We start from the raw sequence: 23,259 nt of genomic DNA on the forward strand, positions 1-23,259 counted from the left end.
TTCTTCTTCTTCTTCTTCTTCTTCTTCTTCTTCTTCTTCTTCTTCTTCTTCTTACCCGATGCAGGAGATGGACCGTGTGTTAAGTGAATTTTTTTTCTTTGCAATACTACTTGTATATGCTAGGGATAGGTTACACAACATATATTACTGAATAATATTATTTATATGTTTAAAATAATGAAGAATTTTATTCTTATGGTCTGAGTGATAAATTACTCTATGGCGTAGTGAATATCCCTGTGACTGTAGCCCAGAGTAGAGGCACCGAATGATAGAACAACTGATTAGGATATTTCAAGACCCAAGTTTCAAAGAGGTAGTGCTATGAATCTTCTTCTCAATGACGTGTACCAGCGACAGGATAGAAAGTATTGACCGATTGCTTCTTCCTCCTTAAAGAAGATACACAGAGGAGACAACGCTTGACTTGCTCAATGCAGGTAAATGTTGAGGGAGGTAACCCGGCAGCGAAGTTTGGTAATGTCCACTTCAATTATTCTCGACCGCGATAACCTACTGTGCTAGGAAAATATTAGGTGCCTATATTCTGGAAAAGCTGTCAAGACAGAGTCCTATAAGTATTTTTCAAAATTCAAGGTGTGAAATCGTGCAATTTTAATGTATGTTGTCAGTAGGAAAACCAGGATCATTGGCATCAAAAGCGCCGCCTTTGCTAAAGAATCAGTCTTTCGTTTAAAAACAAATTCTTGTGTCCTGGTACCAAAATTAAGTGGAGACATTGTAGGTTCGTGGGAACTAGTATACTGAAAAGCTTCAGAAGAGGCGTTTCACCGGGTGCAGAGAGAGAAGAACACACGGATAATGAGTCAGTGATGATTGCGACTACTGTATTTAAACTGGGTAACTTTTGATGAGCTAATATTATGGCCATAAGTTCAGCTATAAAAACCGGGATAAAATCCGGCAGTCGTAACGAAAAGGACCAGTCAAGTTGAGGGCAGAATATTCCTATACCAGCTTTTTCTTCAGTTTGCGATGCATCTGTTGCAATAAGCACATTCGTTGGCAGATTATTTAGATGCCCCTGTAATAGTCCATCCGAAATTCTGTGAGGTAATAATTTCGCGTGGTTCGGAAAAATATCGTGGTAGTTAATGTCTGTGAAAATAAGTTCCGTGGTCAAAGGACGCACATCACGAGTTTGTACAATCAGGGAATCGAGTAATGTTTGTGCAAGTATGATTTCCGGCTTGCGGAACCTAGACCACTGCTTGGAGAAAAATATAGCGGAATTAGAGATGAAAATGATTTGAGTAAGGTAAGACAGTGTTTGGTACAACCGTAAGAAAGTCTGCACCGTAAGTAGGTTAAATCGGTATAACAGGGGTGGTGTTCTCGTTTCCAGGTATAATAGTGCATTCGCCACATATTTTGGAAGGCTTAAGCACTGCTGTAAAGCCTCTAACTTTAATAGAACTAGTGGCCGGAGCTGGTATGCTGGCACACCGGAAAAAAAAAACACAGCCGAATTCCAATACTGGTCGTACGTACATTTAGTAGACCATCAAAAGAGCTTTTATTCTCATACCCGATCTGCGGCTGCTCAGCCTGCGCAATACACCCATTGCCCATGCTCCTTTTGTTGTGATATAAGTACTATGAGCTTGTCAGTTTACTTAATCATCATATGTGACTCCGAGAAATTTTAATTCCACTTGCGAGATATACTGCAGCTTGTAAGTCAGAGATATTCTCACCGTATCGTTAACCGGAAAAAAACAGAATAGCACACTTATTGGTATTAAGACTTAACTGCAGTCCATCTAGCCACTTCTCGAGTTCACTCAAGCACGACTGTAATGTTTCGTGAAGGCGATGTATGTCAGCAGCCATACTGAAAAAAAGCAATGTCGTCCACATACACATAAGTCTCCACCCCTGATTGAAAATAAATAGTACACATCAAGATGTTGAATCGTGCTGGTGAAAGTACGGATTCCTGTGGCACGCCTCGGGTCTGCTTGTGCTTGCAGGAAGAAAGGTCATCTTTAAACGCAGTAAAGCTCTCTTTCCTTTAAAAATTCTGTCACCCATGCTATGATATTAGAAGGGAGTCTATGGTACGGTTAATGATATATTACACTGAATGTTTGACACTATCGTATGCTTTACTGATGTCTAAGGTAATCAACGCAGCGTACTGTTAACGGAGCGTACGTAAATCCGACATTAGAGGTCTACGTGTGCATTCCAGATTGAATGTCCAGATCTAAAGCAGATTTGGCTGGGGCTCAACACCTGTTCGTCATTTGCAAATCTTATATACAACCATGAAGGACACTTTCAATAAGATTCACTACATTTGATGTAAATGCTATTGGTCTCGTATTGTCTGTATTATATTCAGCCCCTTGTTTTTTAAGCAGTAGTATGATTTTAGCAATCTTCCACTCATCAGCTATCCATGCCGTCTTAAGCGAGTAGTTTATTAGGCTTAACAGATCCTTGGGGAATTCATGATGTGTTATTTTTACCATTGAGTCGTTTGTATTTGCATCAGTCCCTGGTGCTAAGTTTGGCAACCTTAACATATTCTGAACTAATTCAGGAAATAATACTGCTGTGTACTCAAAAATGGCTGATGTATGAACCGATGGTGGGAGGCGCGTTGTGAATATATTTTTTAACCCTCGAGCTAATTGATTAGGTGCTTCCTGTACTTCCTGCGAGGTGTAAACCACTGAGTCCACATTTCCAGGCATTGGAGGTTTTTTTACAACGTAGTAAATTGAACAGCGTTCGATTATTTTTTTTACTTTGATAGGTAGTCAAAGTGATTCTTATCATATCCCTCTTTCGCTCGTGATACTTTACGTTTAATTGTTGCTGCGATGAATTGATAATCTTCCCAATTTTGCGGGCTCTGATTTCGTATAAGATGTTTCTTTGCCGCTCTTCTCCTTCTGTAGTCCCGCGTAAACTCACTGTTCAACCATCGACTTGGTGGCGCACTCTTGGTTGATGCCGGCGTAATCACAATTTCCGAAATGTTTTTTGATAACTCGAAAACAAAAAGAACGTTCTTACCGAGGTCTACAATTCTATCACAGGATGCTACCTTAATGTTAGCCGAAAACAGTCTTTAAACTTTTTGTAGTTCACAAGGGTTCTAGAATTTCTTTCAAACGATTTAATGGGACACCCTATTTCAAAGTATACCAGAAGGTGACCATTTTTTGAAGCGAAATCGACTGTTCTCTAGGACTTCAGCGGAACATTTCTGCTACGGAACGTCAGATCTGATACTGATTGTGCTCGACCACAAACAAATGTAGGCTGGTTCATGTTTAGGCAGGTAAAATTTTTATGCGTAATCTAGTCCCACAGAAGAATACCAGCAGAGTCTGTTCTGAAACCCCACGACACGTGATGGGAGTTGAAATTGCCAGTGACAATTATTTCCTTTTTGCAGCTACTTAAAACGCAGTCCAATTGTTGTGTATTGTGTGCGCCTGAGGGCAAATATGCATTTATAACCAGAGAAATGGCAGCATCCTGGCATTTTGATTTCAATTGCCAGAATTTTAGTCAGATGACATAAACTGAAAAGCCATACTCGCTGTGTGGCAAAATTTGTTTGATATAATATAATTATACCATCCCCTATTGAAGGCCGATGTAACCGAAATATTGAAAAATATTTGAAATAATAATTTTTTTTACGCGTAAACCAGATTTCTTGCAATGTTATTATGTCAGGGTTTATTGGATTAACTAAGCAAAACGAATCTGTTGAAGCGGAAAACAAAGAACGACAGTTCCACTGCAGAACTTTTGAAGTATCTATGGTAATGAGTGAAAGACTTCGGCAACGACTCTTTCCAAAATACTTTCTTTAAGAATGCGGGTGGGATTCGAATCACCTTTTATGTTTTCGAATTGGGGCACGTAGATTTTAAAGGGGACCCAGTTCGCTTCTAGCGCCTGCCATCATGGCTAATTTTCATCTCATCCTGAAATTCTACTTCATTCGAGTTGGAAGGTTCTGGTACAGAAGGCTTTGGATTTGCCTGACGTTCCTGCTGTGCTGCTGAATTAGACACATCTGCGGCAGCTGCTGTTGTTATGGAAGACGTCAGATTGGTCATAAATGCTACAGCTTTACAAAGTAGTGGTGTCATCTTTGAGATAACACTTGCGAGACACACTCAGTTACAGTAGTTATTATCTGATCTAACACCTTCGACATTGCTTTTTCAACTGATGACTCAAGAAGTTGCAAACGTTTGGCTTCATTTATTGACTTTTGCCTCGCAGCAACACCAGCATAACCGAAGGTCCAGTTTTTGACAACAGCAATGGCTTCTCGTCGTGAACATTTTCGCCTATTCATTATTTCTAGCAGTTGGATTTCGTTTGACCTTGCCTGACAATTTATGTAATCAGCTGTATGGTATCCTCCACATAGACAGCACATCTCAGCAATGCATTTATTGGAGGGATTGTTAGCACCACAGGGTCGGCATCGGGAACCTCATTTGCAACCCCATAGGCTGTGGCCAAAACGACAGCAGTTCCGGCACTGAAGAGGACGAGAACCTAGGCCTTCTACACGAAAGATGAGTGGCCATATTTTCAGTTCAGATCTGCGGAAAGTGCCTGCAAAGGTTACACTAACCGCTTCTGTGGGAACTTTTTCACCATTCACTACGCGGTTACATCGGTATACGGCTATGACGTCAGCATCCGACAGCTTCTCCAGAGTCTCGGTTGGTGACAATCGAGAGTCAACTGCTCGAAAAATTCCCTTTGTACATGCTAAATGAGGCGGAATGAACGCACTCACCGGAACTGACGCAAATGCCTTGCAATTTAGAAGGTCCGCTACAAATGATGGATCTGACGATCTACATACCACATCACTTCTTCACGGTCGAACGTCCCTTATCAATTGAAAGTGCGATGTCATGGCCTGGAGCTCCGCCTGAACAGCTTTTGGGTTGTTCAGCCTGATAAATTCTCTACTCGAAGAAGGCACCAGCGCAACAGGGATGCTGTTAACACGACTGAGAATAAAGTATTTCAACGGCAGTTCATCATTAGGCAAAAAGGCTGACCAAGGGTTGCGCCCTTGGCCAGGAGACGAGTTAGTCATTGGCCTGGTTGTAATCGTCTAAACGATAGTAATCAATACCGCTCAGAAATTAACACGAGTCAAATTCACCCAAGACTCGAACAAACCAGCGGTCAAAGTCCCAGCTCAGCAGCCTGATGCAGTTCAAAGTCTCGCTGCTTTGGCTCTTCTTTTTCTACAACGAACTAGGAATCTACGAGGACTAGAAACAGCGCTCCCTTGTTCCTGTTCTCCTTTTCTTGTGGCTCATATCCACTGTCTTGGCCGATCCCCCAGCGTAGGTGTTGATGATGATGATGACTTCAGATGGATGGCGCTCAACCACACAGGGGAATGGGCGAAGAACCGAGTTTCAGGATACTTAAATGAAGCCACAACCAATCTAAAAAATAGTTTACAGATGAAACTGAGAATAAACAAATATTGTTGCTGACCAAGCGGTCAAACCATTTCTTGTTCTTGATAGACGTAAATACGAACTATAAACTAAGGATCAGAAATGGTTAGGATTCGCTAGCATGATAATCTTTTTGTTGCCTTGATGTAGTAAAAACAGCAGAGCATACATGCCGCAGTTTCTCGGCTGCTGTTTTTCTTCTTCTTCTACTTATGAAATGACGACGGCCATCACTTACGCCATCACTAACGGCGTAACAAATTCAGCAACTCCTAGCTTTAGGCGTGGTGAATAATGAGAGCTGGTGTGAAAATTAAGTAAACTTGTTCTAAAAGTCGGTGCGAAGATATAAATAATTTGGTGTACAGTGAGTGAAAAGTAGCTGCACGAGTGCCAGAAAAAAGTGGGAGTAGCGAGGGGTGCTCGCCGAGTAGAGGACGTAATGCCGAGGTGAATTGTGAACGCATCGCGATGTTCCTCCTCTCGCGGGGCTTGGATAGTTGTCCGCCCTATAATCAAATAACGTATTTTCCCTTGGTCAACCCTAAGTTCCCACTAAAAGAGCAGCATCACGATGAGCTGCTTCTGGCAGTGGGTTATAATCATCCTCTAAGGCTGTTATCGTCATCTAAATTATCCTCCCTGTTTTAAACCACATCAGCGGTAGCTGGTGAGTGTTACTTTCTCTTTCTTTAAGAACGCTTCTCAATTAGCGCCGAGAAAAGACCTCGCCTCCTGATCATCGTTTTTTTCCTGCAAGCTCCACACGTACTCCCCTCAAGCATGGTGATGTGATCCATTTCTTGGCTGATTTGTGGAAAGTTTAATGAGCAAGCAGCACAGTATGTGCACAGTACTATGTAACAAAAACAAAACTGGTATCGATAATTTTTATCCTATTGTGGTTTCAGTGACAAACAGTGCGCTTCAACAAAAAAAAATATCACTCAGATACAATAAGCTCTAAGATAGGATACTTTATATGTGTAACTAACAAACCGAGAGGTTACGGTGTAAGGGCGTATTTAAGAAAGCAGCAAATTCTTGATATCATTGCACAAACTAACGCCTAACTAACCAACGAACGTTGCAGCACACGTCTGTCTACGGCCGTCATGGCTGGCCTCTTGGAATTTATTGTCACCTATATATGCGGACTGACTACATTGTCAGGGAACGAACCTTGCGAATGTAGGTTTGATCAAAGTTCTTGCCTAATGTTTTCCTTGGGCGCGCGTCGTGCTTTGTTAATGGAATGGTGGGTCAGTCAGGTGCACGTACGCATACTCAATACACACTGCCGCCATGCGCGTTGTAATTAGAATATGCACGTCGAACAGGTGCATGAATCAACGCACTAGAATCCGGCACTGCTGCTGTGCCCACAGGTCTCGTGGAAGTGGTGTGACAAAAAAGGAGGTTGTTTTGTTCAAAAGAAGTCATCAACCTGCAACAAAGCAAGAATACGTGACATCACCAATTAGGTCACGCATTGCGCAGAAGAATTTTCTGGACAACCCAAGTTTTTAACGTATTGCAAATTTTTTTTTGCACTTCAGCGTCAGTTTGCAAAACAGTTTTTGCTTCTGTAGCTTGAGTTGGTTTTTTGTTACAACGAAACTGGGCCAAAAAAATTGTGACATAATTGTTAGCTTTATGCTTTTTCTAGTAAGAACATTGCACTGTAAGAGCTTGCCGTTAAACTAAAGAGTGGGCCTCATAAAACTCAGCGTCACTCAATTGCTTCGCAAACCGCGCACTTTAGACTTGGGTTTTAATGAGGAAATGACACATTTGAACAGATTGTCTGGAACACTTATTCAGGTCTAAAATTCACGTTCAACTGGTTTCAAACCAGTAAAAAATTTTATTAAATTTACTAAAGTGCAGATTATGCTATACTACACAATACGAAAGAAGAAGCAAAGTAAACTTTGCTCCTTTTTCTGTCTGTCTATGTTTGTTGCACCGCGAAACTTTAAAATAAATTAATTTATGAGCTCAGTATTCAGTTAGTCATGCATTCTTTATGTTTCTTGGATGTGCGAGCGGTTGAGAGCTATAGGAACTTGCATGACGTATTTACAACAAGTGTTTACCCTTTGACATTACAAACCAGGATCAGGGAGGACTCGTACTCAACCAGCGCCAAAATCTTGAAGATGGAAATAAGAAGAGGAACGAGTGCTGCCTCATCTTATGCTTTTTTGTGGGATCGGGACTGTTTTGTTGCTTATTGTTGCTGGGAATAATGTTCTCCATCCAGTCCGAAGACGATACTAGCAATGTAAGTGTTTTGGAAGCATTGACATTGGTTAGCATTTTCCCCTCTAAGTAGGCGTATGAATTCAGCTTCTGAACATGCAAACATGTGTCTTGCGGAAATTTCACGTAATTATCTTGAACGGAAACTACACTGGTTAAAACTTAACTGTCTCATCGTTATACTGCATTATTTGCTGTGATTTTGCGTATGCGTACACAGAACAGTGTCGGTAACACTGTTAGTGATCAATTACGTTATCATCACTGACATTGCGTGACCCGCCATCTTAAAATTGCACTGAAAAGTTTCTGTCGAGTCAACATAACAAAATATTAAGTGGGCGTATCATTATAAACACTTATCTGGTACCTCATAATTTAATTTTATGTTGCGTCTTCAGCCTATACAGTTCACCTTAAGAATATAGCCATAATTTACTTACGCAACATCACCAACGCTGATGTAACAGCATACCTGGAGGCTTTTTTTTGCTACTTGGGCTTCTCTTTCGCATAGTGAATTCTATTAGCAGGTGCCGGGCATTTACGGTGCCAGTTGTTCTCCTACATGCGGAATAAGTATGTTTCATAGACAAATATCGAGCGCTTCTTGTATGATCCATTGGCAGATCCAGGGCAGCTCTTTCACCAAATCCACTCCACCAAGCAGGTCCCTCTACTTCATGAACAGCGGTGGCATCGAGCGGAAATCGGATGCAGCCCGCACCTCCCCAGAGCATGGCGTGCAACGCCACTGGCGGGGCGAGATGCCCGAGCACGGCCGTTTTCTCTCCATGTGCACGTTATCACGAAAACTAGAGCGATATAGTGAATATTGCGCGGAAAGCAAGAAACGCTAGGTGCTTAGTGAGGAGAACGTGTGCTAGCCCACCCTGCCATTTTTTTCTTGCAGGATTACCTGTGTTATATTTGCAGATGTCCGTCAATTGCACTCCGCCAAAAAAGAGTGCTCCAACGCATAGGTCGTTCGCCACTGAATTTTCAAATCGAAGTCACCATTACAGTGCTGTATAAGCCCGGCTATATTGCGAAAAAAAAAAAACGATGGCGATCTTCCTAAACAGCCGTCGTTATAACACGAAAGTGAAACCTGTTTTAACAGAGGTAGTTAAGGGTTTATTGCGCGCTGTTTCAGCAACAGCAACAAATCGCAAATTATCTCAAAGACTGCAAGCAGCTCGCGGCGCCGCACCTTTACGGCACCGCCGTTTCTCCATCGGAACTGCGATGCCTGGCGTACGTGTGCTTCTCACTCTCTCTTCATTTGATCTGTCCACAATACCTGATGTTCTGCTCCTAGCATTCTCTTCAGTCCTTCACTATACTCGCTTGCTTGTTCTGGGCTTTTTGTTTTCTCCCTTCCTTCCCTTAGCTATTGCCATGCTGTGCTACAATGCATCCTCTCCCTGTATATGCTTAGCTCTCACCAGCTGCTCTATGTCCTTGCGTACACAGGGAATGGTCCAACGTGTAAATTGAACAGCTCCGCTGCTTAAACATTGTACCGCACTGCTATGTAACCAAGTATCCACAAACACTGATAGGTTCTAAGTTTTTACTGTTGCTGCGTGCGTGGCAAGTCCCTGAGGCTTTTCACGACAGCACACGTCTTCACAAGAAGAAAACCAGCTTAGAAGCAGCGTGAGAAGATGCAGCCATGGAGTCCGAGGTGCTTCGTTTGTTACGCTTGGCTGATGACCAGTTTCTTCGGATTGTTTGCATTTCAGCGCGCTGGTCCTGAGGAGCCCATGTCTAAGCATTTCAAGACTCGTCTGTCACGCTGACCCTAAGAGAAATATATCGATGTAGACAAAGAATAATGATCAAGGTTGGATGAAGCATCTATTCGATAAAATACGTGTGAGAAAGCAGTATGACACATCAATTAATCCATCCTATTGCTACAGCCTGCTTTGAAACATTCGCTATTAAGGCGTAAAAGTTAGTTTCTCTCTCGTTCTTGTGAAACCATAAAAGCCATCCGCACAAGGAACGGTATGCGTGCAATAAGCAGCTCATTTGATCCTCCGCCCAAAAGAACGACTTGGGGCACCGTAAGTCGGACACCGTAAGACATGTTCGCCATGTACGCTCACGCTAACCAAACCTCTGTTACCGCGGGCAGCCCTTATGACTTATGCTTTCAACAGCACCACAAACTATACTGCGGGATCTTTTTAAAATATTTCTTTTTTATGGTAGTGAAAATGTATCTCCTGTGGACGCTATTCTTCAGTGGCGTCCGCAGGCTTCGCATTCTGTGATTATGTGTAAAGACGGTACTCATGCCGGGTCATCTCGCACTTTCACGTTCCGTGCTTGCGCAGGTTCTCTCGAAAGCTGGCTTTGACTGAAGCTTTCATTTCCGAGTTCAGGTACTAAGACGGGCTTTTTTGCTTAATCGTTCGACAAAACTTACTTTGTTTATTGCTTGCATCGACGGAAAAAAAAACAGTGTGACGTCACACGAGGAACTTTGAACGTCACCGAAAATTGAGACATAAAAATAAAGTTCTTCATTGGGTATAAATTTTGAAAGAGTGGTAGTGTTTGTTTTCTGCTTTGCATGTGCGCATTCATCCGTTCATCCATCAATCCATTCATTCGTCCTACCGTCTGATTTCTGGTACACTTCAATTCTAACACCTAGTAGCTACGTATCATACACTTGTATATTGATATGGTGGTTCGTAGGCAGAAATATATGTAATCGCCACGATAGAGATGCTTCGTACGTTAGGGACAGAACGGATATGTATAGAGGTATAGAGTCCTTCGGATATTTTCTACGGCTATCGGAAAATACACTTTGGCAACCATCTCCTGCACAGAAATGCACACGCATGTTATAAGTGGGGACAAGATGCGGCAACAATGTGGTCATGCTAAACTTGATATAATTACTCGGAGTAGTTTAATAGTAATTAAATTTTCTAATAGTGCATGCTAGAAAATACATGTTTCCAGATTCCCGCATATACATGCGATAACAGGAAGCTCGTTACCTGAGGTCATTTTTGTTAAGGAGAGATTGCCAAATAAAAATTGCTTTTAGTTTTTTTCAGATTTAACTTAGTGTAATTGGTTCTGTCGGTGCAAGTACACTTTCAACTAATAAGCAAATGGAGAGTCCCCTTGTAATCGTGTTCCTCTGTTTCTGGCCCTGACAAGCAGGTGGACACACTGCCATCCCTCTACGTTCCGGAAATTTCTGTTCCTCGAGGAACACCACCATCGGAACAGCCCGGACTGCCCGGAACCAATGCCTCAGTGACATCACCAAAAGATCGGCGCGAAGTCCCATCGCCTCTCCCCTCAGTAAATGAATGTTCAACGTGTGGCTGTCGGACACTGGGACAGCAAATACGAGAGAAACTTGACTACAGCATGGACCCGTGCAATGACTTCTACAAGTTTGTCTGCAACTCTTTCAGAGGCCACAGCGAATTTGACAATGTAAGAACAAAGACCGCTTTCGTTCACCAGTTCACCTAAAACTAGAAAAGAAAAAAAATCGATGACTAAGTAATATGAGGTCATTATATTATTCATATTCCTGATCAATTTTTTCCTCCCCTTATTTACAATTGGTTCGCGTTAAATGTATTTTATGGCGTAGTCATGAAGGCTAAGAAAAAGGCAGTGCCCGCATTAAGTATTGAACAATTTGATGGGCATAACTGCTGCCAGTAAGTTCAAGAGCAACAAAAAAGGCAAACAAGTAAGTGTGCGTGCATGGTTAAATGGACAACAACGATGTGCACTGTGCATAATTTGGTCCCGCTAGAACATTTGGGAAAGCTCGCGTCTTGTTATCCGATCAACTAATCAGATCATATTACGCTAATTAAAGACACTAACGAAACTTCAATATGTTACTTACATTGAGAAGCAGCTTGTTTTTCGCGAAAGATAATCTGTGTAGTGGTGTTAGAAACATCACTACGTGCTTCACAACACTCCTGCCCCGCTCTCGACATGAAAAACAAACGTCTCGGTGCTGCCACGATGGCGTGAGACGGAATGAAAAATATTCTTTTTCTAGTCCTGGGCTTTCAATGTCCAGAATCTGCTATGTCAGGGGTCAGCAACTTACAGCCCACGTACCTCATGCCGCCCACGGCATGAGCCGACAGTGTCCTTCCTGCCCTTGTCACCTCTCGACTGTAAAGTGGCTTTTTGGGAATAACACTAACATGATTTGTACTCCAGTTCAAGCGAACGTAATTTCCTACTCCTTCTGTGCCATGTCGTCAATACCACCAATTACTTCTTTATTTCTGCAAAGCACCACCTCCCCCCTTTCCTGTTTTTCCATCCAGCCTCCGGCATTTTGACTTCACGCCGGTTGGCGCTCCACCTTGCAGATTTGCCAGCATCTTTCGATATCGTTTTACGGATTTCGCGTTGGCCAATTTCGGAGAAACGTTTTTCATCTGAGGTTTGTTATTGTGCACAGAAATCACGCAGTTTGCGGGCATTTAGCATTTTTTAAAATTTCAGTTGTCCTGCTGCAAGGACATTATAATGATAAGTTATCGAATAGTGCCTACTCTATCAGTTCAAATATAATTGTACAAATTTGTTCTCAACTTGATCTATTTCAGTAGATTCTGTTAGAGTTGCATTCGAATATTTGGGTAATAATTCGCACACCCCTGACTACAATACTGTCACGCAAGGACCCTCCCGATTCTTCATTATTCTTGTGATACTGGAGAACCTATTGTATATAATGAACAAAATATATACAAGCTTTCCATTGGGCGACCTTTATTAGAAATAAGTAACACGTAGAAGACTGTAGGTAGCTCACACGCACCATACGACCGCCCTACACGGTCACGGGATCCGCGTCTGACAGTCACGTGTCTGCACCTAAAGGTCTGACTAGATCTTGCGATTGCTGTATCTGCATATCCGCGGCATTTCAGGGATTCTTATCCTCGCCGCGACAATTGCATTTTCGATGGAGGCGAAATCCTTGAGGCTTGTGTGCTTAGATTTAGGTGGAAGTTAAACAACCCCAGGTGGTCAAAATTTCCGGAACCCTCCACTACAGCGTCTCTCATAATGATGTGGCAACTTTGGGTTTATAATCCCAAAATATCAAAGCATTATTCTTAAGCGCTATCTTGAACCTCAACATGCGGCACACTATGCATCTCCTGCTAGCTACATTATTAATCCTGCGACGCTATCTCAAGGCATGACACATAAATAGCAACCGTGGAACGACCAATGTCAGCCGAATCAAGTCGTACTCTGACCCCATATTTTTCGCTTTATGGCTCAACTGGTCATGGTGAACCCTCTTTTCGCGGGAATTTCATACATAAAATTACACCATTTGCAGATAAAGGATCAATGTGTAGATGGGAAGCAATGGGTGCTAACGCTTACCCTGGCGGTGGCGTTGACGCTGGTAGTCATCGCGGCGTTACGCAGAAGAGAAATCTGGGGAGGCGCAATGCACGCAGTGATAGACTGGTGTTTTCTACTGGAACATGTCAGTCGCTGCTAATGGACAATGCGAGACAGAAGACTTCGATGGAACACAAAGAGCCGCAGTCTGTTTTTAGGTAACGCACACACTGTGAATTTCGTTTGTTGACCAACGCACAGGAGTAATCTCTCAACGCCAATACTATGGAGGTCAAGATCCTGTGCCTATGTACACGAGGTGGTCAGTTACTAGTTGTGCATCGCGAGCAGTTGGTCTTTTAGAGGGGGGGGGGGGTGAGTGTCTATGTTTATAAGAAGGAAAAAAGGAGAAAAGTGAGCCCCGCAACTGTCTGCATCAGGGTTCGACACCTCAGCAGTATCTCACAAGGGATGGGGGTGAGGAGGGATTAAAAGGATAGGAATGAACGTATAGAGAGAGAGAATGAGAGATGCGCTAAGCCAGCGAGCGAGGACATATCGAGGGGATAGGAGAGATAAGAAAGATGGAAACACGGTCACAGAAGTCCAAGGACGGGGAACCACTTGCGAGAGCTCTTTTCGGCGCTAGGAGATGGCGTTGGGCACGTCTAGTAGGTCACAGCTACGCTGTCGTTGGAGATCGGCGTCAGGAGAGGACGTTGGGCGAGCCCAGTCGGCCAGAGCTACGCTGACGTCGGAGATCGTGAGGGCACAACCGGTCAGCACGGAATCCAGCGAGCCTCGGTCTTTTAGATCCAAGAAACTCACTAGTAGACGCTGCTGGTGTCAGCGTTGCGAGGCAAGAGAGGGGAGAGTGCAGGAGAGGACGGAGAGGAGACGCACAAGGGCAATGGTGGTGTAAGCGCCACTGGCAGGGATGCCTCGAGGAGAGAGACTTGGAGCGAACGTAGGTTAGCAGGCACTGCCTGCGTCGGCGTTGCAAGCCGAGAGAGTGACAGAGGAGAGAATAGATGGAAAGGGACGTGCATGCGCAGTGACAAACGGCACGGGGGGAGGGGGGGGGGAGTCTAGAGGAGAGAGGAGAAGCGAGCGTTGGCTGGCAGGTGCTGCCTGCGTTGGTGTGCGAGGCCAGAGAGGGGCGACAGAAGAGAGAGAGAGAGAGAGGAGTAGGGGACGCACATGGGCACTAAATGTGGTTACGGCGCATAAATGCAATAAACTCTACCATACGGTGCTTCGCATCAAGAAAGTGTATTGACAGTTGTTGCTATGCACAAGATTTTGCAAGTTTTAGAGCGCAGATCCAAGGCGGCTTGATACTGGTGCATTGAGCGTTGTCCGTTGTTGAGCTTCGATGCAGGTATGTGTCTCACGCATCTCGAACTACAGATCACTTGCCTGCTCTGCAAAGGGGGGCTAGAGAGCAATCAAAGCGGGAACAGAACCTAAATACCTAAATCTAAATAAAGATTGGCAAGAAATTGAAAATACTGAAAGTAAGGTCTTTTAAACAAATAGCGTGAACACGTAGGGGTACGTTGGAGCCATGTGAGATAGATATAGCATACGACGTGTAAGATATCGACGTGACGGGCATCGCCATGGCTTCGGTACTGTTCGGGCGCTTACACTTTATCTTATGGAGACATAGACTTGCCCTTAAAGCATAATGTTTTTTTTAATGTGTGTTTAATAAATGTTTTCCGCTAGGTCAGTGTTGTGCATGAAGTGAAGTAGTGTCGTGTGGAATGTGTTGTGATGTATCCAGTGGTCGGAACTGGTTGTGGCGCTTGCATATGTTATTTAGAGCATTTTATTTATCTTAAAGTACGCTAACAAAACGTACGGTTGAAAAGTAAACTTACCGCAATACATAAGAGTCTTCGAGTGAACCTCGAACAGAGTGTGTTCGTGAGCTGGAGATTTACTGCGAGCCATCATGGCTCTTTTTCTCACTCAAAATACTGCTCATTGCAAAGCGAAAGCTTTTGGCTCTTCGGATGGTTTCGCAGCCTCCGAGATCGGAATGCGCTTTTGTCATGCGGTGACCTTATGTGATTAGGTCATCATGCGACATATGTAGCGTAATATTAAAGTTACAACAGCCACAATCTTTGACAACAGAGCTCGTCATGACGCCCTCAGTGAGCCGTCATTTCTGATCTAATACCTTTTTGCGTTATTCGTGTTGACGCCAGTGGTCACTTGTCTCATTGATGACGAATATAAGGGTATCGTTTTCTCGTCACTTTTTACTTGATAGAAAATATTCGACTTTACGCGAGTTGGACGAGACATATCTCAGAGTTCATCTGGCAAACAAAGAAGCGCATTCTTGAGATCGCTCCACCAGCTCAGCAACGGTCCCCCGCAACTCACAATGTTTCAATGAAACCAATCATTAAAATTTTATTGGTTATTGTTGAAGCTATGTGAACTTTACCGCACATCAACTCATGTTGTCATATGAGCTGTTATTCAGTCTAACTCTTAACGTCAGCCAAAACCATATATTTTTGTTTTCAAAAAGCTGTTTATTGCGATAAGCGGATGGGGAGCACTTGATTGGATGTACTTGGAAGAGAAATCAGGGCAACTCCAGGAACTCGTGAAAACTGACAACAAAAACAAGGCGTCATACTAAACATGCTACTCATGCTTCTGAAGCTTAGAATAGCAATGGAAATAAAAAACAAATGCGAATACTATATAAAAATGACCCAGAACTGAAATTAAGAACCTAAATAACAACCTAGAAATGAGAAATATAAATACTGAAGGTCGCCTGTAACCATACGCGTACACAACCGTGTTCAAAGCTATTTTTTTTAAGTTATCACTCTGAATCATTATGAAATGATCTGGATCTCTCCACTATGGCTCTCCCGTAATCATATGGCGGCTTTGGGAGGTCAAACCCTACATGTCTATGAATTAATCAATCACCGCGAAGTAAAAAGGCCGCGTTTTCCAGTGCTCATAGCATATTAGTTCCGATAACTGTTTCGGTCAGCCCTACCTCAACTGCGGAAGGCAGTGGTGCCTGATATAGGATCGACGTTCACCCTATGTAAATGTACCGCGTTCCGTACAGCCAGGTAAACGTCTCCGCTGAAAAATGCATATTTCAATCATCTCAATATTTATTTGAATATATTGACATGCTTTTTCGGTCTTCTTTACAGGCTCAAGAAGCCGTTTACTTGTACACCCAATTACGCCTCACCATTCCGTTTATACCAGACACGAATCAACTGTCGTGGCAGAAAGCAGCTGGCATGTACCACGCTTGTTTGAATTTCATGGCGGAGTACGAACCAGAGGTGAGCGTAGGAACTGTAGAACCTTTACTGCCAAATATTCTTATATTAAGTCAATAATTGAATAATCAGTTCATAAAAAGAACCTCCTCCTGGACTGTACATTGTTGTAATCGAAAGGCAGCTCTCAAGAACTTCTACTGAGGAGGCGAATCGGCTACGACGCTCAGCTTCTGCCCTGCCAGTATTTTGTCCATATAGATGCAGGCAAAATACTCACGGCCCATGTACTTTACGACATGAACGTTGGTAAAGACCAAATACCGTTGAGTTTATTTGCAGGATTGCAAATATGAGAGAGCGAAAGGCAAATAAGCCATACTAGCAGAAACCCTGCTCGCATAAGGTGAGGTATATTCACAAATAACTAGCACAGAAATTCCCGCATTTTTACAAAATGAATGATGATAAAAGGGCTTGCTCCAGAGGTTAAATTTAGTGAACCGTGAATCTTCTGTAAATAGGCTCAATCATTAACATATAAAGGCGTGACACGAGAGTTTTTGGGGTGTGATTGTATATACACGTTATATACAGAAAGTTTATTAATAAGATATCAATTTACTATATAGAGATACTTACATATTGATGAAATATATACATTTTGTTCAAGAGCTTGTTTACGGATCACATAAGCTCGGATGAAGGTTTTGCTTTTAGTTCAATGGTTTTGTGATCCGTAAAATACAAAGCCTGATGATTTGATTTATAGGATGTAGTCAAAATTTCGAGAAGAATCCTGGTGACGAGTGCACACTGTAGCCTCATTCCGAGCCATCCGCGCCGCCATCTTGCCTTCTGCGGTGTTCATAGTTGGTACCGGTACCGACGCGCACTGAGTGATGTCCGGAAAAAAAGCGCGCCAAAAGCGAGCAATACATGTGGGCGTGGTCATCTAGTGATCTAGTGATCTCCTATCAAACTAGATCACGCGTCGAGAGCGGCACCCAGAGAGCGCTTGCGCCCAAGGAGGTTTGAAAGAATTGCTGTAGTGCAAACTCCGGCAATGCCTTGCCAGCAAAAGTGAAGCGAGATTTTACCCTGCCAAGATTTCGGAAACATCCTCTTTTCTGGTAGCGCCCACTTAGAGATCAGGTGGGTTTGTTATGCTAGTTTATATGCTACCTTATATCTATATAAAATATAGTTGTTCCCGTCGAAACAACACACAGAACAATATGGGTGACTGACTTGCAATGAACTTTGCCTCTAATTAGACGCGTTTACTAAGCAAAGCTTAACACTAAGAAGTATTTGAAGCACTATGTGACCCGTAAAAGTTTCTACAATAAACTTGTTGGGCATGCGAGAGAAAAGGTCAGTTTTTAGTAGCTGAACGGTGGTAGATTATCATGCCCCTTGTAAGGTGGCCGCTGCAGCCACCATCTCGCGTATACACACGGTATCACTCCTGGGCAATTATTTCCACTCCAGCCATTTTTCAAACCTCCTTGACCGCGCTCAAGGGCACTGCTGCACCTCTAGCGGGAGCAATGAGCACTAGAGTTCACACCGGTGAAACGATGAGAGACAACCTCTCAGTAAAAGCAGCAAGCTCCTAAAACTTCCACATCTACAATACATTACAGCCTTAGAATAAAGACAACCACAGCCTCTCGAACTCAGGGGCGCATGCCACTCATCTGTTCAAGAAAGTCGTGGTAGGGCGTTTATGTTTACGTTTTTACTGCATTTTTGCCGCTAATGTAATTATCACGCATATTATTAAATTGAATGGTATTGACTATGCTCTGTTCACAACAAAAAGGAAGCAGAAGCTAGAGGGCCTGTGGCCTCACGAAGGCTTCTGCTCCTACGAAAGTTTGGCACGCAGGCCATACGAAGCACAAGTCAATAAAAAATAAACTTTAGATACATATACAACTGAATGGTCACAAAAATGAAACTGCATGTATATAAAGAAGTATAAAAGCGAGAAGAATAAATTGAAAGTTCCTTGTACCGTAAATAATAAGTTTGGCTGCAAGATGGTGTCTGAATCTTTGCTCCAAATTTATATGAAGTCATGGGTTCCAATTGAAATCCAGCAATACTAAAGTGTGTGTCTATCGAATATTCACCTACCCAAAATGCATGAACGGGATTTCACCTTATGTAAATGAGCAAATACGACTGAATTGAGCATGTGCGCAAATTCTTCGGTGGGTGAGCGACGGTCATGGTGGGGCTTACATTTATTCGTCGTTGTAACTGCTTATTCTAATGCCTCAAGTGTGAAATAAACATTCACGTCATTTATCACTATTATGACTGTGTTTACCAATCAAATTTAGTAAGACGACACCGTTGAACAGATTATTTCGCTGAAATCCTGGCATCCCCATTGGTTTCAGCATATGTACTTGGTTTAGGCCGGAAAATTAGTGATGTCACTGAGGGAAAAGTTGAGAAATAAGCGAACACAACAAGTGACAAAAACGTTTGATTTGAAAGAAAGTTGAAATCAGGTCTTTTGCGGGCTAAGCAGGTGTTCTACCGCGGAGTCACTTGATTACTTGAAGCTGGTACAAAAAGAAAAAAAAAACTCTAAGATAGTTGTGGTAATAGGCATGTAATAGGCATGGTATGTAATAGGCTTGAGGCGTGTGCAGAGAATGAAACGAAGCTAGCAGCTGAAAAGGCAATGCGTGGGGCCTTTATTACGCGACTGCGTTGTACTCTTCTAGTTCTGGCGCCTTTCGACTTTTTCTTGAGCACCACACAAGAAGAGGAGGAGGATGGCGTGGCCACAACGTAATTCTAACTGAATTACAACTGATTATTTTAACATAATCTCCAAAAGACTTGAAACAAAACCGACACCTGCTGTAGGCACGCTATCCTCGCACTACCAAGCAAAATGGCAAACAACACTTAACAATGCTTTCTTTTCTCTCATGAACATGCTGAAGAACCACTGCATCGATCAAATTGAAGGATTTTTTAAAGAGTTACATAATATACTCCAATGAAAAAAAAATCTGGCACAGCTTGTCAAAAATCAAAAGAAAAAAACTAAAGCCGAAGCAAAACCACAAAATGATTTGAAATCAGGGAGCCCTCCTCCGAGCATCCACCCTCTTCCCACAAACAACTGACCGCACAAACAGAGAAGTACCAAGCACAGCTGACACCTCCATACAAATCGAACAGCAGTCCAATGTCGTAGACATTTCAAGAACGTTGGGTCAAAAGAAAACAGACAGCTTTAGTAAAAAGGGCCCAAACTTTTGTTCAACCAACAAAACAATACACGAATTCGAGCTTTTGTTCAACCAACAAAACAATAAACGAATTCGAGCTTCACGGAGACTTCACCAAATTCTTACGACGAATGCGCATTAGTTATCGTTTCGCCGAAAACGACGGAACAGGAAGAGGTACTACAACACTTAGGGCTCAATGTACATGGATCCCTGAATCAGAACAAGCAGTTTAACTTGACTTTTATCGTAAACCTAATACTACAGAAATAATAAACTAATGTAAAACAGCTAAACAACCTGAGAACTTGGCTGCTTCAGAAAGCTGCATTATTTCTAAGCTCAAGTCACGCGGAGACATTAAATTTAGGAAGGCTGATAAGGGAGGAAGCATAGTAATCTTTCCAATAGAGAAGAACAAGCACGAAGCTTACAGACAACTGAAAAACCCTGAACACAACCGTAAATTAGACAATGATCTTACAGAGCAATATACACTCAATTACCAACTGCTTTAGACATATTTTGGCGGATAAACTGATATCTCCATCACAATCTAAATTTTAAACCAAACAGCAAAGGAGCGGGGTGGTTCTATCTTCTTCCGAAAATTCGTCAAATACCATCCGCAGAATTATACAGTAACGATATTCCAGGGTGCCCCAATATTATCAAACAAGAACACCTCAACCGAGAACCTTTCCATATTTCCAAACCTTTTCTAGGTGTAATTACAAAGTCACTATTGTATTTGTCCAAAATATACACCACCTACTGAGAATAATAGATGAAATTTATAAGAACAATGCTCTACCACAAGAGGCCATTCTCGTCACACTAGATGTAACCACTTTATATACGAATATTCCTATCCCCCAGGGCTTAGCTGCAGTTGAGCTAACATTATCTTGACAGAGCGCGCAACATTGTGCTGAAGTACGTTGGACACTACTGGAATTAGTACTGTCAAATAACTACTTTTAATTTGAAGAAAACTACTATCTTCAAATACAGAGAATGAGAATGGGTACCCCATTAGCTCCAACCTACGCAACTATATGGATAGAAATTCTACAAATTGAAATCCCGTCTCACTATGAGAACAAACCTCACACATACCTTCAGTACATAGATTGCATTTTTATTATATGGGTACATGGGCAGCGAAACCTAGATAAATTCACTTCATGCCTAAACTCATTGCATACAAATATAAAGTTGACCCCTGATACCTTGAATCAGCGCATCAGATTTTTAGACATGGTCATTTATCTTGAAAATGGCGCACTAAAGAGAACTTTGTATAAAAGATCATTTCACTAGCTACAATACTTAGATTGCACAAGCCACTACCCGAGACACTCTAAACAGGGCATTTTAAAGAGTTCGGCAACAAGGTTACGCCGCTTATGCATAGAAAACGAGAATGATACGTAAACAGACTTACCGTCCGAAAAGGAACACTATCAAAAACAAACCATCCTAACGCATTCCTTTTCAAAGCCTACAGACGCACTGGAACGGGACCGCAATGAAGCACTCAAATCACGCCCTAAACCACAACAACAGCAACTACGCCTTTTCTCACTACGAAGTTTGCTAATGCACTTTCTAAGATAAGCAACATCCTCACAAAATACTATCCAATTTTAACAACCGACCGGAAACTCGAGAAAATCTTTCCCGAACCACCTAAGGTCACCTACAGGCGCAACGCTAACTTTAAGGACATGCCTGTTCATGCAAAACTTAAAACAAGGACTAGGACATAGTCTTGTCCCTGTGGCCGGCTCAGATGCTCCACCTGCAAACGTATACAACCAGCTACCAGCGTAAAAAAGCACAGCATCTGCTTACATTCACAAGTTGACATTGAGCTTCACCTGCACTTCAAACAGCCTAATATAATTCACTGTCTTGAGTGTTCCATGTGTAGAAAACAATATATAGGCGACAATGGGCCACCGTGCAGACACAAAGCCCAATTTACCAAAAGCGATAGCAGGTCACATCAATCAACAGGACCACCATTTAGACCAAGCAAAGCTTTATGTTCTACAAACTAATTTCTGGTCACGACGAGAGCGAAAATACATGGAATATTATTGGACACACAAATTGAAGTCGCCACACTCATTAGGAATCAATGTAACACGTGGCAATGTGGAATCGCTCAAAACCATAATAAAGATTCGGCAATATATAGAGACAAGATACGTTCACTCTTCTCATACACATAACCGGTATTACATAAAATCTCTCATATTATACACAATGTACTAGTAATATTCTCTTTCCATTTTTTTCAATTTTATCATAGATATGATTGTGTTTATATACAACTACAAAATTTTTATTACCTAGAGCCTTTCAACCACTGCTTTCTGCCCTCTTTCCTCGCTTCTAAAACCAATCCGGACGCGCATCGTCAAGGTTAATGCCAACCTAAAAAGGTCTCTGCGTATACTTCTTTTTCATCTGTTAGGCCTAACGTCCCACCTACCTCCATCCCGCCTTATAGTTTCCCTTTCCTTTTCTTTCTTTTTGTGTTTTTCTCATCGTCGCTCATTTCCTTAGCATTCTCAATTTACATTTTTCTCAGCCAACAAGCTGCCGAATTCCTGCGACAATTCCGCTGAGCGGGCGACCTACAAGGACACCGGAGGCATATTTTCTCCACTAACCTTCCCCATTGACCACATGTTCTTCCGAGCCATCCGTAATCGCTTATCTACGACATCTTGGCAATTAAAAAGTACACCGCCTGCTTCTCCCTTCTTTTTTGTAACCGTTTTCTTGTTATGCGTCGCACTCATAGTTATTCGAGAAACAGGCGTAAGCCACTATTGTCGGTAACGCTTTGTAGCGGCCGGACGCGCCGACCGTCTGCAGACTTCAAACTTTCAAGCCGTTTCCTTTTTTGTGTCTGTAGCGCAAATCGCTTTGAAGCGCAACCCTCCTACTTGCGTGTTCCCTCCTACAGAACGTGCTCGCGTTGTGCCGCGAAGTGGACGAGCTAATGACAGAGAGCGACAAGGTGGGCCACATACTCAAGGGCATCGCGGACGACGCTTTCAACTTGCTCGCGTACAACAACGTCACGACCGTCGATATCATATAAGAAATGCCGCCGCTTTGAAATGGCCAAAAACCGCCGAGTTCGACATCAATTTTCATGGCTCCCTAACACGGCTGTCACGTCAACCTGTACCGATCTCGTTGCCGCACCACCCTTGCACGAGAATGTCACACGCATCGTTCAGCGCGAGATTGAGGCGGCGCGTCTGGCGCCATTTCATGCACTTCCGCTCGACCAGGGCACCGTGCAAACACCTCCGGCGCTGTCAATTATTCAGGCAGTTGTGCGGCAAGAAATTGCTAACCTTGGTTTTCCTGTCACCTGCTTTGTCTGCCGACCGGACTACAGACCGATGCCAATAAATGCACCACGCCATGACCCATACACTCTGCCCAGATCCCGTAATCCGATGCAGTGGAGAACAACAGAGGAAAAGCCAATCTGCTTCCGCTGTCACCGAGTTGGCCATGTCTTCCGCTACTGCCGCAGCACTT

The 23,259-nt window shown here is 42.9% G+C and overlaps 1 protein-coding gene across 1 annotated transcript in view; it reads left to right on the forward strand.

Moving 5' to 3' along the window:
• The first annotated feature begins 6,114 nt into the window (after window positions 1-6,114).
• Window positions 6,115-23,259, forward strand: part of LOC142802910 (membrane metallo-endopeptidase-like 1) — a 73,032-nt gene continuing 55,887 nt past the window's right edge. Inside the window, exons 1-4 of the mRNA XM_075887993.1 lie at window positions 6,115-6,162; window positions 7,612-7,779; window positions 10,953-11,234; window positions 16,349-16,486. Coding sequence (XP_075744108.1) covers window positions 7,744-7,779; window positions 10,953-11,234; window positions 16,349-16,486 — 456 coding nt within the window. The 5' untranslated portion in view covers window positions 6,115-6,162; window positions 7,612-7,743. The remainder of the gene's footprint in view (window positions 6,163-7,611; window positions 7,780-10,952; window positions 11,235-16,348; window positions 16,487-23,259) is intronic.

This window comes from Rhipicephalus microplus, chromosome 3 (assembly GCF_043290135.1).
Source record: "Rhipicephalus microplus isolate Deutch F79 chromosome 3, USDA_Rmic, whole genome shotgun sequence".
In the NCBI taxonomy this organism is placed as follows: Eukaryota; Metazoa; Arthropoda; class Arachnida; order Ixodida; family Ixodidae; genus Rhipicephalus; species Rhipicephalus microplus.